Here is a 13,898-nt window from a genome sequence, read left to right as displayed (position 1 = left end):
TGCTCTGTCATGTTTTTTTAAAACATGAACTGAGGCTTTCAAAAAGAACTGTGTGAATTTCTGTAGCATATTTAACCCAGGGTGGCAGTCTAGTGGTCGTACCATTCGACTAGTAATCCAAAGCCCCAGTTTAATGTTTTGGACTAATTGGTTCAGATCCCACCAATAGTAGATCATGAAATTTAAATTCAATAAAAGAAAAAAAAACTGGAATTAAAATGATGACTTTGTAACCAACACTAATTGCTGTTTCAAAGCACATCTGGTTCACTAATGGCCTGGAGGAAAGCCAATTTGCCATCCTTACCTGGTCTGGTCTATATGTGTTTCCTGAGCCACAACAATGTGATTCACTTTTACCTATCCTCTGTGTATGGACAGCAAATGCTGACCTGCACCCACATCCTGTGAATGAATAAAAATGCAATTTGCAAAATTCTGCACAGGAGAATAACTGGACAAATAATTAGACAAGTTGTTAGGGGTAACAAAGATGATGTTGATAGTGTTGGGTGTAGTATATGAGCATGGCTAGTGGATTGGCTTACTGATAGAAGGCAGAAAATTGGGGTAAAGGGAAGTACTTTCAGGATGGATGTGAAGCGCCACAGGACTCAGTGCTGTGTCAGCAATTATTTACAATATATATTAATGATTTGGAGCAGCAAATAGAATGAACTATAGCCAAATTTAAGGGCAATGCAAGAAATAGATGGGAAGGCAAGTAGCGAGGATGACCGAGGGATATTGATACTTAAGCAAGTGGATAAAAACTGGACAGATGGAACGTAATATATTTTGGCAGGAAATATAGAGGAGCTGAATTTTATCAATATGGGGAAGGAACGCAGAAAGCTTTAAACAGAGGGATTTGGGAGTTCTCATCCATAAATCACAAAAAGCTAGTGGGTAATAGGGAATGCAAATGGAATGTTGACCTTTATTTCAATGGGCAAGGAAGACCTTCTGGCATAGGGGCCAGTCCAAAGAATGTTCACTAGTTTGATCCTGGGTATGGAGGCACTATTTTACGAGAAGAGGTTGAGTCTGTGCTCATTGGAGTTTAGAAGAATAAGGGGCAACCTTATTGAAACTTACGTAAATATTAGGAGGCTTGACGGAGTAGATGCAGATTGTTTGTTTCTTCTTGTGGGACGGTCTAAGACTGGATGGCTTAATCTCACTCTAAGGCAAACGTATTTTATTCAAGTGCAATCCATAAAGCTGAATGTATTATATCTTATTAGAACAAGAAAAGACTCTACCCAACTGGAAAAATAGTTTCCTCCTTTTGTATTTCAGCTTCGTTAAGAGAAATGCCAATGTTTCTTTAATCTTTTTGTTTGTTTTCTGTATTTATGAACTTGGTTTTAATCATTTGCACATTTGGACTGTCAAATCTTTTTGAAGTTTCAAGTTTCTCACCATTTAGAAAAAGTTTCAATTTATTTTTCATGGGTACAAGTTGACTGATCTTATACTTGCTTGCATTGAACTCCATTTACAAACATTTTGCTCATTCACTTAAGCAATCTACATTTCTTTATCATATCCCATCTAAATGATGTTCTGCCTATTCCAAATTAGTGTCATGCAAAAATTTTGCAGGGTTCCACAGTTACAAAAGTTTACAGAGCACAGAAGAGGTGAGAACTGAAGGGATTTGATCATCAGCTTTTATTGGATTGGAGAGCCAGTGTAGATCAGCAAATAAGGGACTGATGCTTGAAAAAATATGCTTAGACTTTGGGGGATAGGAGACGTCTGGAAAAACATTTTTATATTTGAGTATAGGTAGGGTGGCAAAAGCATGAATGAGGGCTTCACAACAGCTGGGTTTAGGTCAGTGAAAATATGTCACCAATATAGAACATAGAAAAATACAGCACAGTACAGGCCCTTCGGCCCACGATGTTGTGCTGTGGAATAATCCTAATTCGAATCCAAAAATAAAATAACCTAACCTACATTCCCCTCAATTCACTGCTGTCCATGTGTTGTCCAGCTGTTGCTTAAATGTCACTAATGACTCCGCTTCCACGACTACCACTGATAAACTATTCCATGCGCTCTCAACTCTCTGGGTGAAGAACCTCCCTCTGACGTCTCCACTATACCTTCCTCCTAACATTTTAAAACCATGACCCCTCGTGGCAGTCAATCCTGCCCTGGGGAAAAGCCTCTGGCTATCGACTCTATCCATGCCTCTCATTACCTTGTACACCTCGATCAGGTCACCTCTCTTCCTCCTTCTCTCCAGAGAGAAAAATCCAAGCTCAGTCAACCTCTCCTCGTAAGACAAGCCCTCCAGTCCAGGCAGCATCCTGGTAAACCTCCTTTGCACCCTCTCCAAAGCCTCCACATCTTTCCTATGATAGGGCGACCAGAACTGGACACAATATTCCAAGTGTAGTCTCACCAGGATTTTGTAGAGCTGCAGCATAACCTCGCGGCTCTTAAACTCGATCCCCCTGTTAATGAAAGCCAAAACTCCATATGCTTTCTTAACAACTTTATCTACCTGGGTGGCATCTTTGAGGGAGCTATGCACTTGAACACCAAGATCCTGCTGTTCCTCCACACTGCTGAGAATCCTGCCTTTAATCCTATATTCAGCATTTGAATTTGACCTTCCAAAATGCATCATTTTGCATTTATCCAGGTTGATCTCCATCTGCCATTTCTCAGCCCAGCTCTGCATTCTGTCAATGTCTCGTTGAAGCCTGCAATAGCCCTCGATACTATCAACGGCACCTCCAAGCTATGTGCTTATAAAATGAGTATCTTCTGGAGCTAGAACTAATAAAATATTTTGAAAATGTATTCTCATTACTCATATTGTATTACTCATTTGGCTAGCCAGTCTACGCAGAGTGTTTGATTGCTCATTACATTAGTAATGATGCAGTACATCTGATCTCTTTACCTTTCTTTTTGTGGTTCACTTTAGATCAAAGAGACCTTCTTAGTGAGTGGGTTTCTGGCAATCTTTGAGGTCTTGGTCAGGTGGGGAATGTGGGGCCATAAAGGCCCTATATCAGCCCAATTCCTGGGGCTAGCTAATTACCTCCATTATATGTTTTTTATGCTTCACTGCAGATTCTCTCATCGTATTTTCATTTAACCTTGTAAATATAACCTTCCATTCATTTCTTTGTCATATGCTTATCTAGCTCTGCGTATCACATTAACAAAAACCAGACACAGTAATTATAAAACACTGGAGAGTGACAACCTCTTTCACCAAAGCAGTGGCAGACATTTTACAGCGCCACGTAACAAAACAGGAATTGACATACTCAGTTATTGTGAGTCAGTGTCTACGTGGTTACAATTGTTCCATAGATCAAACACTCAGCTGCACCAAGTTTATATTGGCTGCTTGGTGTACCACAAACTTCAGGACACATTTTTAGGACTGAGGATATTAAATGACTCTTCATTTGCTAGGGCACCAATCTCATATCAAGCTATTTGGTGGCATGGATGTAAAGACTGATCAGTTGACATGTAACACCAGCTGCTAGTACACACTGGGCAGGGTGGAAGGTCATTTAGATGGTGAAGAATCAGAACTTAAGAGTAAACTGCTCTTCCTTTTGGCAGTATTGTTCATCATTCATTTACATTTTAAGCTCAAGGAAAGTTAAATGACGTGAGGAGTTAATTAATGCAACCACATTGATTCTGTCAAGTCTCCTAATATCTTGTATGCTTAAATAAGGTCTCCCATCATTCTTCCAAACTCCAAAGAGTACAATCCATACTTATGCAACCTCTCCTTATTAAAAAATTGCTCCATACCCAGAATCAACCTTGTGACCTTTCTCTGAAAGGCCTCCAATTCCAGTATCTCTTTTCAAACAACTGGCTTAAAACTGTTTAGAATATTCCAGCTGTGATCTTACCAGTGTCATGTACAGTTTTGGCAATATTTCCCTATTTTTTATACTCCATTTCCTTCAAAATGAAGGTCAACATTCCATTTGCTTTACCCATTACCTACTGAATTTCAGTGTTAGCTCTTTGTAATTTGTGAATAAGGATCCTCAAATCCCTTGGTGTTTCATTTTCCTGCTGTCTTTCCAAACTTATATAATATTCAACTCTTCTTTTCTTCCTGCTAAAGTGCATAATCTTATATTTTCCCACATTGCATTCCATCTGCCAAGATTTTGCCCACTCACCTAATGTGTCTAATTACCACTGTAGGCACCTCATGTCGTCCTCACCTCTCGCCTTCCCACTTACTTTTATGTTGTCCACAAACATGGCAATAGTTCTGTCGTCCATTAGTGAATAATGTACATGATTATCACTTTAGTACTAATCCATGTGCACTCCATTTGTGATAGCTTCCATCCTTAAAACACCTCCTTTATCCCAACTCTTTAGTCTTCTGTTAGTTAACTAACCCTCTATCCGTGCTAAAATGCTACTCCCAATACCATGGGCTCTTATTGCCCTAACTGTGACTGTCTTATTCCTTACTAGGTAAATTACCACTTTTCTTTGGCTTGATGCAACAGTCATCAGGTGCAACCCCACCCTTGAATCATACAGGCTGAGGTAAATGTTCATCTCATATTTCCATCGCAAACAAATGACACCTCCTTGGTGATACATGGTAGATATGCAACCAAAGGTCTGTCTCCCTTAACAATTAACCTATTCCTGTGGATATTGTGATAATGAAGAACAAATATTGATGAGAATTTCTAGTAAAATATCTTCTTGAAATATTGATGCCCAGTCCTTATGACATTGTTTACTTGCATTTGCAGACCTAAGTCTAATTAAAAAACATCTTTTTTTAAGAAAAGCAAATATCCCACATAGAATATGGGCATTTCTGGACATGAATGCATTTATTACCACTTTGTAATTACCCCTAGAAAGTGGTTGTGAGCAGCCTTCTCATGCTGCTGTTGTCCATGTGGTGTAGGTACATTCACATTGCTGTTTTATCCAGCCTCAGTGAAGAATCAGCAATGCAATTTCAAGTGAGGTAGTTGGCCTGGAAGGAGCTTGTGGGTGGTGGGGCTTCCCTGCATGGGCTACTCTTGTCCTTGTGGGTGATGATGATTGTGGCTTTGGAAGGTGCTGTCTAAAGCTAGCTTTGGTAGATAATGAATATTTAAAAGAGAGGATAGGGCATCACTCAAGCAAACTGCTTTGCCCTGGATGCCGACAAGCTTCTCATGTCCTGTTGGAGCTGGAGTTATCCAGATAACTGAAGAGTATTTCATCAAGCTTTAGGATTATATCTTGCAGGTATAGGCTTTACAGAGTCAGAAGGTTATTTTACTTGTTGGGAATTCCCACCATATGGCCCACTGTTGTTGTTATAGTATTTATGTGGTGGTCTAGTTCAGTTTCTAGTCGGTGATAGTCCCCCAGATTTTGATAATGGGTGATTCAGTGATGATAATATCATTAAATATCAATGGATGTTTGTATTCTTGTTAAAAATTATTATTGCCTATTATTTGTTTGGCATGAATGTTATCATTCAACAGGATGCCGTCCAAGTTTTGGTCCATATGAATACTGATTGCTTCAGTGTCTATGGAATTACAAACATGCTGAATGTTGGGCAATCATCAGCAAACATCCCCACTGTTGTTGTTATGGTGTGAGAACATCATTGATGAAGCAGCTGAAGATAGATGGGCTCAGCTTGCGACCTGTAATGCTGTCGGGGGACTGAGATGATTGACCTTCAACAACCATAACTATTCGCTTTGTGCTCTTTATACCTCCAACCAACCAAGTTTTTTTTTTTGTCTCCACTGACTTTCATTGACACAAGTTTCCTAGGGATCAAGGGTGCCACATTGAATCAAGTGCTGCCTTGCTCACAAGGGTGATCACTTTTATTTCTTTAAAGTTCAGTCCTCTTTGCCTGTGTTTGGACATAGGCTGTAATGAGTTCAAGAACTGAGTCATCCTGGCAGAACTCAGATTGCCTCTTGAGGAGCAGGTTATTGCTGAGCCATTGCTGCTTTGTAATATAGCTATGACCCATTCTCGTACTTTGATGAAGAGTAATCTCGTGGAGAGGGACCTTTTCCTGCTTTTTGTGAGGAAGACACAACTGAGCAATTTTCCAACATACAGGACGAATGTCAGTGTTGTAGCTATACTGAAACAGCTTGGCCAGGTGCATGACCTGTTCTGGAGTCCATGTTGATTTATAAGGGCAACATTGTGATGATGTCAAGTAGCTGTATGTCACTGGGTGTAAATGGCACAGAGTGATTGGAATTAAAACACTGATGTATACCATCAGATTGCCACATTAGAATGAGAATAATTCTTGAGAGCACAACACGTGAACACACAAAGAAGATGGTTTAGATTTATCTAACATAACTATAAGTTAGAGACTGGTATAGCTATGTTTATTGTGTGTTGTATTATTTAGTATCAATGTATAATAAACAAGCTGTAAAATTGTTTTCAAGTTTGCCTTCTCCTTGACCTATCAGTCATGAACCTAGACTCATTCTGTGGCATCAAACCAGATGATAAAAGACAACTCTTCAGTGCCTCTGTTGGAATGTTGTCAGAATGCCCAATCTTTGCAGGACCCAATGCCTACAGTCTTTCCTCAATATGAACTAGAGCACATTGAATTAACTGGAAACTGTCATCTGTAATCCTGTAGATCCTGGATGCAGCCAAGATAGATTTTTTTTAGTTTAAATTCATACTAAGTTCCAGTTGCTGGGTTGACATGCTTGGTGGTTTCCTTAAAAGCTGGCAAAGGCCTTAAATTACACTGAATGTAATTAAAGTAAATGTGCTATTTGTTTTGAACCAGACAAGCCAATACCTAGACATCTACTGTGAGTGTGATGCTTAGCCTTCTTTCAACTATTTAATTGCCTTACTCAACCAACAGAAATTCAAACTGGGATGATTAATGGCTAAGGCATAAACTTAAAACTTCAATCCAACATACTATTGCAAATTCCATTTTATAATTTTGTTATCCAAATCTCCTACAAGAGCATTGACGAATGAACGAAGAGGAGTTTTTACCTTTATGTAAAATGTGGAAGACAAGGGCACTGATTTCCTCTTAAATTAGATTTGAAACTGACAGGGAAGATAAAAATATAGATTATAGACTCTTGCTGAAAGACTCATGTTTGTCAAGACTTCTCATCTTGCACTCATCAGCACAAGAAGAAAGTCTACCAATTTAATGTGTTTAATGGGATAAAGAACATTATACAGTATAAGAAAATTCTGATTGGCAGAAATATTGCCATGGAGAATGCACCAGTTGACAATGATTGACAGTTAACTGCCAGACTTTAAATTTTACACCAAGCATCTTGACAGTGAACAGCAAATAGTTGTCAAAACTTTGTTGAGTTGAAACAAATACCTTATGTTTGCAAAGAGAAGTGTCCAATATTAGATGTGATGCTACATTTAGACAGTATATTCTGGATGATCCTGAATGTTTAGTGTTGTCAGTTGGGCTGTTAGTGTGATGTATTTGAGTATTGGTAGTTGAATATGTGAATACAGATCAAATATATGCATATACTTAGGTATGTATTGTGCTTGTTTCATCTCAGCAGTATTGTTGACTGTCACTCACTGGTCAAGACATTGCCCTGAGAAATAAAGCAATCAGCAACAACCTGCCTAATTTAAAATGTAAACAAAACCTGGCAATTAACTACCAATTATCATTTATTGACAATTCTCCATGACAAAAGCTCTATTTGTCAATTGGACGCTGCCTCGCAGTCAGCAGACTCCTCTCATATGGTAAAATGTTGGCTTTCCTGTCAAAATGGTGTTCTTGCAAATTGTCCTGATGAACAGAAGGTAAAAGCAGTTTGACAAAATGTGACTTTTCTCAGCAATACTCACATTCTGTAAGAATAAATAAAGATTTACAAGGTGCTGCTCATGGCCTCAGATGGTCCAAAGCACTTAATGGTCATTTTAGTACTTTTGAACTACTGTCATTTCTGCAGTGTACAAAATGCGAATGTCAATTTATGCACAACTAGGTCTCATTTACACAGTGTGGTGATAAATTGGCCTGTATTTATGATGTCAATTGAAAAATAAATACTGACCTGATCGTCATCAAATTAGTGTAATGGGAATTCTTTGATTCATCTGTGAAAATGATCTAAATTTCAGTTCAATGACTTACTCAGAAGATGGCTTCAACAGCAGTGCTGCTTTGCTACAGGATAGAGGTTTCGGTTGGGATTTAAATTCCTAATGTTAAGGCTCAGAGGCAAAAAGACAACCTCTAAGCCATGCCTGGAGACAATTAAAATGACTTGCAGAACCAGAACATTGACAGTGGTGGAACTCACATTGTGTATATAGCTGCCTTAATCCTCTAAGTCGGTGTTACACTCACGTCCCTTTCGATTCAGTGAGTTTTTGATAAAAGTGGAAACTAGACAATGTTATGGTTGACTGAAGAGGTAACAATAGTTGGGAGGAAAATAAACAGAATACCAATTTTGCATTAAATACTGTGACTTTATTAATATATTACTGTAGTTCTTGCATAGTATTTGTGAATACACATCTGAACTGCTTACCTGTTTACTGGAGCAGCTTCAATGCTAACTTTAAGGTATAACTAATTCCTTGCACTCTAACTCTCACAACTATATTTGCCAAGAACACATGCCTATTTGGCTGTTAAAATGAAGAGAAGTGTCAGAGCACATCGCATGCTACACCATATAGGTCTGATATTAATCTACGTCACTAGAATTTTGTTTGTCAAGTACAGTAACGTGCATGAGGTGTAGCTGAGTGATAGTCTCAGTCTCAGAAGTTGAATTATGTTTGGAGCCACTTAGTGTGATCACTGTCAGGAACTTTTAAGTTGATTTAAAATGCCAAGTAATAAAACTAAACTGAATTGCTATTTGAGGTAAATTACAGACACAATGCTCTGAATGTATATTGATTTCTACTGAGCTGCAATAAACTGTAGCAGCACGTACTTTATTTGTTTCACTTACTGTTTCTTTTACCTACAAAATATTTCTATTACTAGCCCTTGACTAAAACCTGCATGCATATTGCAAAACTAAGTGATCATGGGTTAATCACACCAGTCAACTTCACAAGGAAAGGTGATAACATACTATTCTTAACCATATCTTACTAGTTAAAAGTCACTTTGCGAAGAATCGCACCAACCGCACAGTTCCACATACCAATGATCACACTAAGCAGCTTCTACTAAGATGCATTAACTGTACCATTGCATCTAATTCTATCATTATCTATAATGATAGGAAACAGTAGGCCTTTATGTGAGGGTTGCTGTTCGCATCAACCAATGGGTCAGTAAACCTCAGGAATCCAGAAAAACATTTGGATGTAAGGTAGCGATCTTGGGCTGTTCATTATTTTCTCCATTTTATAATTATTGCTTCAAATGATGTTGGTCCATGAAAGTTCCATCATTTTTCCTTTATATTAAGGTAAGACTTAAAAGTACATCTTTGCAAAATTTAGAAGGATAGATTGCACCACAATTTTCACTGCATGTCTTTGTCTTTATCTTTGATACTATCTTTGATAGCATCAGATCTAATGTTGGTGCCTTAACGTCCATTAATTTTGCTACATTATCATGCTCCTTCAACATTATAATAAATTGCTATCAGCATTCAAATGCTACACGACCAGAGCTTCAAGCCAAAGTAAGTTAAGACAAAGAAAAGCAGATCAAAAGTGACTGGGATAGATTGGGTGGAAAGAGATAGAAAAGTCAGTCAAAATAAGTGGGGAAAAAATAGCAACAAAAGAAAGAAAAGTTGTGGGAATGTGAAGGAAGAAGAAAAGACCAAAGATTCTAAAGAAAACAGAAAATCAGAGCTTCGAAGAGAGAACCCAGAAGAATGGTGCAATCAAACGCAGTCAATGGTTGATCAGTACACATTCCATGATCAGGTAACAAGCTGTGATTAGCTTCCTAATCCAGCAATTTGTGATTGTTAATAATTAGATTGATAATCCGGTTATCTAAATGGTTATTTAAGAATTGTCAGAAAAGATCTCATAATCACACGTTCTTTTTTTACTCCTGTAGAGTTTCATTTTTGCTATTTGTATTTTGCATATTTCGGTGATTGTTCCATAGTTTAATAGCTCACTTTAGTGTCAATAACATTTAAAATACGTCAGACATTCCCCTTTCCATTAGAAGGACAAGATACAAAGACCATTAAGTTCTGACTTGAATATTTTCAGTGATGCTGTCTGAATAATTGATGAAGTCAGAAGTCACACAGCACCAAGTTATAGTCCAACAGGTTTATTTAAAATCAAAAGCTATAGGAGTCATCACGTGAAGTGGAGGGAAACACACAGGCAAATATACAGGCAAAGAGATAATGGCAAGATTATTCCAGGTAACATTGGCATCTCCACATTATAATTAATGAGAAATGCATATGTGTGATTAATTCAGATACTTTTCTTCTTCATTGTTCCTGTCAGTTTCCAGGTATAGAGTCTGTTACAATCAAGTATTCTTTCTGCAGGTTATGCGCAAACAGGGTTAAACCTGTGCTTTTTAATTTGAATTCCAATGTTCTTCCTAAAACTATCTGGCTGTACTGCTGTAGACCATTTTCTATTTGAAAATACCTTCTGCTATTCCCTCCGTCCTTATCTAATCATGGCACTCTAGCTGCCAGCTGTCCTCAAAATGTTAATCACAACAGTGACGACATTTTACAAGCAATCATGTTTAGATGTCTCAAGAATTTGAGAGGCATCACATCAGTGCAAGTTTTTAATAAAATTTGCAGTGGCTGAATTCAGTATGACAGGGAAAATCACTGTTCTTCAAAAACATGTTTTTTTTGACATTCCTCTCAAGTCTTCCTCAGAGGTATCGCTTCTTGCATTTTTTGTGGCTTTACCTTTTAGACTTGCTTTTACTACCAACATTCTCGACTTTGCAATGTTCTTTGGCTTCAAGTACTGCTGTCCCATCTCATCCACCATCTAAGCTGTTTCTGTGATGCTTGCTCTGCTCTTTTCTGACTGCCTACCATATCAGGATTATAAGTTACGGCATTGCTTGTGAGCTGTCAGCAATTTCTGTCAGCTTCATTTCACTTATAGAGCATCATTGCATGGTGCCACTGTGCCATCCTGAGTTCCCATCAACTTTTTCTTTTCCCCACTGAAAAAGAAATCTGAATGAAGCTCTTCCATTGAGTCTCAAAAATATTCAAATTAGTCAGGAAGTGATTCAGGCCATCCTCTGTAAAACAGTACACCAAGTTTATTATTTCAATCTATGTTGTATACTCACTGACTTTAAATTTTTTTTCAATATTTCTACAACATCTATATTAGCATCATATCCTCCTGCACCACCTCTTTTTCATTTTGGGCTTGGCAGTTTGGATTTACCTGAGAGTGACAATCACAGATTGCACTCTGCACTCTACTCTGCTCCATTTTTTAATGTAGCGAAAGAACTCTGCACAGGAAATCAGAGCTCCTTCAGAAATGTGGAGCCGTATTTCCATTCTGACAGATCTTTCGCAGTGTAGAACACTTGAGGGGAGGGAAACTATGCTCCGTTTTTCACAGGAATCAATTGCAATATTCTGTGATTTAAAGGTCAAGCAGCGTAGACAACCACTTTGACAGCTCCTGTGAAAGGATAAGTACATAAGTTAAATGTGACTTTAGGGTGCTGAGTGGGTTAATTGTGAGGGCACAAGGTGACAAGAAGTCCATGTAAGTGATGAAGTATTTAGCATAGGACAAGGTGGAGTTATCAGATCCAGAAGCATGGGAGATATGAGGTAGTGGAGGAGAGGGTCTGATATGGTTGTGTCACTGTGCAGTTAGTAGGGAGCATGGGGGTGGTCACTTGAATAGTTACTCAGGAGTTAAACTCAGGATTTGATAGTCAAGCTTTTCCTGAGATAAAATCATTAGCTTTCACCCCAAATCCTGTCATTCCTCAGCACACTCAATCTCTTGAATACATACAGCTTTCTACATTGATTGATCTTCCCACTCTGACAGTCTTCCAACCCTCTTCCACTCACCACATTATTTAAAGCAGGGCTGTTAGTCACCTGTTGTTTGAAAATCTCTCGGATCTTTTCAGGACTTCCTGATTCAAAAAGGCAATAAAAAGCCCTATATTTTCAACCTAGTTTTAATCTCTTCCTTATGTTTTGATACCAAAAAGTACCTTGTAAATGCTTTACAGGTTAAAGAAGCAAGATGAATAAAAATTGTCATTGGTGGTTACTAGAAGTTCAGCAGAGACTCAACCAAGATAACTAAGGGGCATTGATTTAAAGGAAGAGGTGAAAAGTTTAGAGAAGTAGGAGGCAAGTTCCTTTATGGAAACGACGTTAGATCCCTGGAATGTGCTGCTGGGGGGGTGAGAAAAGTTACAGTAGTAAAGTTTAAGAGGCATTCAGACAGAATGGGAATAGAGGGATATGAACCATATTCAGGCAGGTGGGAGTAGTTTAGAATGGCAAACACACTAATCACAGACCAGGTGGGCCGAAAGTCTTATTCCGGTGCTGTACAGATCTATGTTTTAAGATCAAAAATAATTTGATTTTAATTTATTATTCTCACATGTACCTAGGTACAATGAAAGGTTTTGTTTTTACGTGCAGTACAACTAGATCATAACATAGCGTGTGCATTAGAATAACAGAACAGAGCACAGAATACAATGTTATAGCTGCAGAGAAAGTGCACAAGAGGGAGATCAACATTAAATTTAAAATTTGAGAGGTCTAGTCAGAAATCTGAAAACAGAGGGGAGGAAGCTGTTCTTGAATCTGTTGGTATATGTGTTTAAACTTTTGTATTTTCTGCCATACAGAAGAGGTTGGAAGAGAGTATAATCAGGTGGAAGGGGTCTTTAATGATATTGGCTGCCTTCTCAAGGCAGCGGGAAGTATCGATGCAGTCACTGCATGGAAAGTTGGCTTGCTTGCTTACCATACAGAAGTGTGTTAAAACACTGGAGAGAAACAGAAAAAAAAATCACTTTAGTGGACATACTGCATTAAAAGAACTAATTAATTAAAATGTAAAATTTTTCTAAAAGCTTTCAGAAAGAACACTGCTGAAAACAGCAGTTACAGCACTGCACAACAAATGTAGTTGATGATGTTTACTTTCTTCATTAATTCCAGTTTGTACATATTGTGCTATAACCACAAAAACTCTCAGAATTGGAATGATGTTGTGAATTAGTGCACAAAGATAAACCATGTTGATTTGTGTTTTCAGGATATCAGACCAGGAGATGTAGCCAATAAACGCAATCTGTGGGAGAACAAAGCTGATTCTCTTGAAAAGGTAACAAAATCAAAACTAAGATTTCTAAACAAGTACTAAATATATGTAAGTAAGGATGCTCATTATGCTTTGAATTAATAGTGCTTTTCTTCACTTACCTTATAAAACATCAGTGCCAGTGCTGTTTGGCCTATAGCAAATGCAGGCCACCGTACATTGCAATAGATTATTTCCAGTGATAAATTTAAGTGTGAAAATACCAGGTCAAATAATTCTAGGTATCTGTGAACATAAATACTTAGAAGTGCCCATATCAGGCGATTTAAATGGAGAGATGTTGATGAAATATATAATAAGTGAACATTTGGGAAAATAGCCATGCCAGTGTTATCCCTTATCAGCGAACTGCAATCATTTGAGATTTGAATTTCCAATGACCAATTTAAAGGAATTATTCAACAAGGTTTCAAGATTTAAGACTTTCATTGTACCAAACAAATCAAAAATCAACATCAACTTCACATTACTTAGTAGACTGCACTAAACAATAGAAAAGATATCCCTTTTTAACTTGTTGCTTGTTT

At 37.9% G+C, this 13,898-nt stretch overlaps 1 protein-coding gene across 4 annotated transcripts in view; it reads left to right on the top strand.

The window, feature by feature from the left end:
• The window catches only part of LOC125462690 (ladinin-1-like), a 148,845-nt gene that overhangs the window by 115,271 nt on the left and 19,676 nt on the right, over window positions 1-13,898 (top strand). For all 4 annotated transcript variants that reach the window (XM_059653424.1, XM_059653423.1, XM_059653425.1 and 1 more), the window contains one exon: window positions 13,306-13,374. In XM_059653424.1, the coding sequence (XP_059509407.1) occupies window positions 13,306-13,374 (69 nt within the window). The remainder of the gene's footprint in view (window positions 1-13,305; window positions 13,375-13,898) is intronic.

The sequence above is a fragment of the Stegostoma tigrinum genome, chromosome 21 (assembly GCF_030684315.1).
Source record: "Stegostoma tigrinum isolate sSteTig4 chromosome 21, sSteTig4.hap1, whole genome shotgun sequence".
Lineage (NCBI taxonomy): Eukaryota > Metazoa > Chordata > Chondrichthyes > Orectolobiformes > Stegostomatidae > Stegostoma > Stegostoma tigrinum.
Note: the sequence above shows the minus strand (reverse complement) of the source record. Positions and strands in the feature narration are given on the sequence as shown.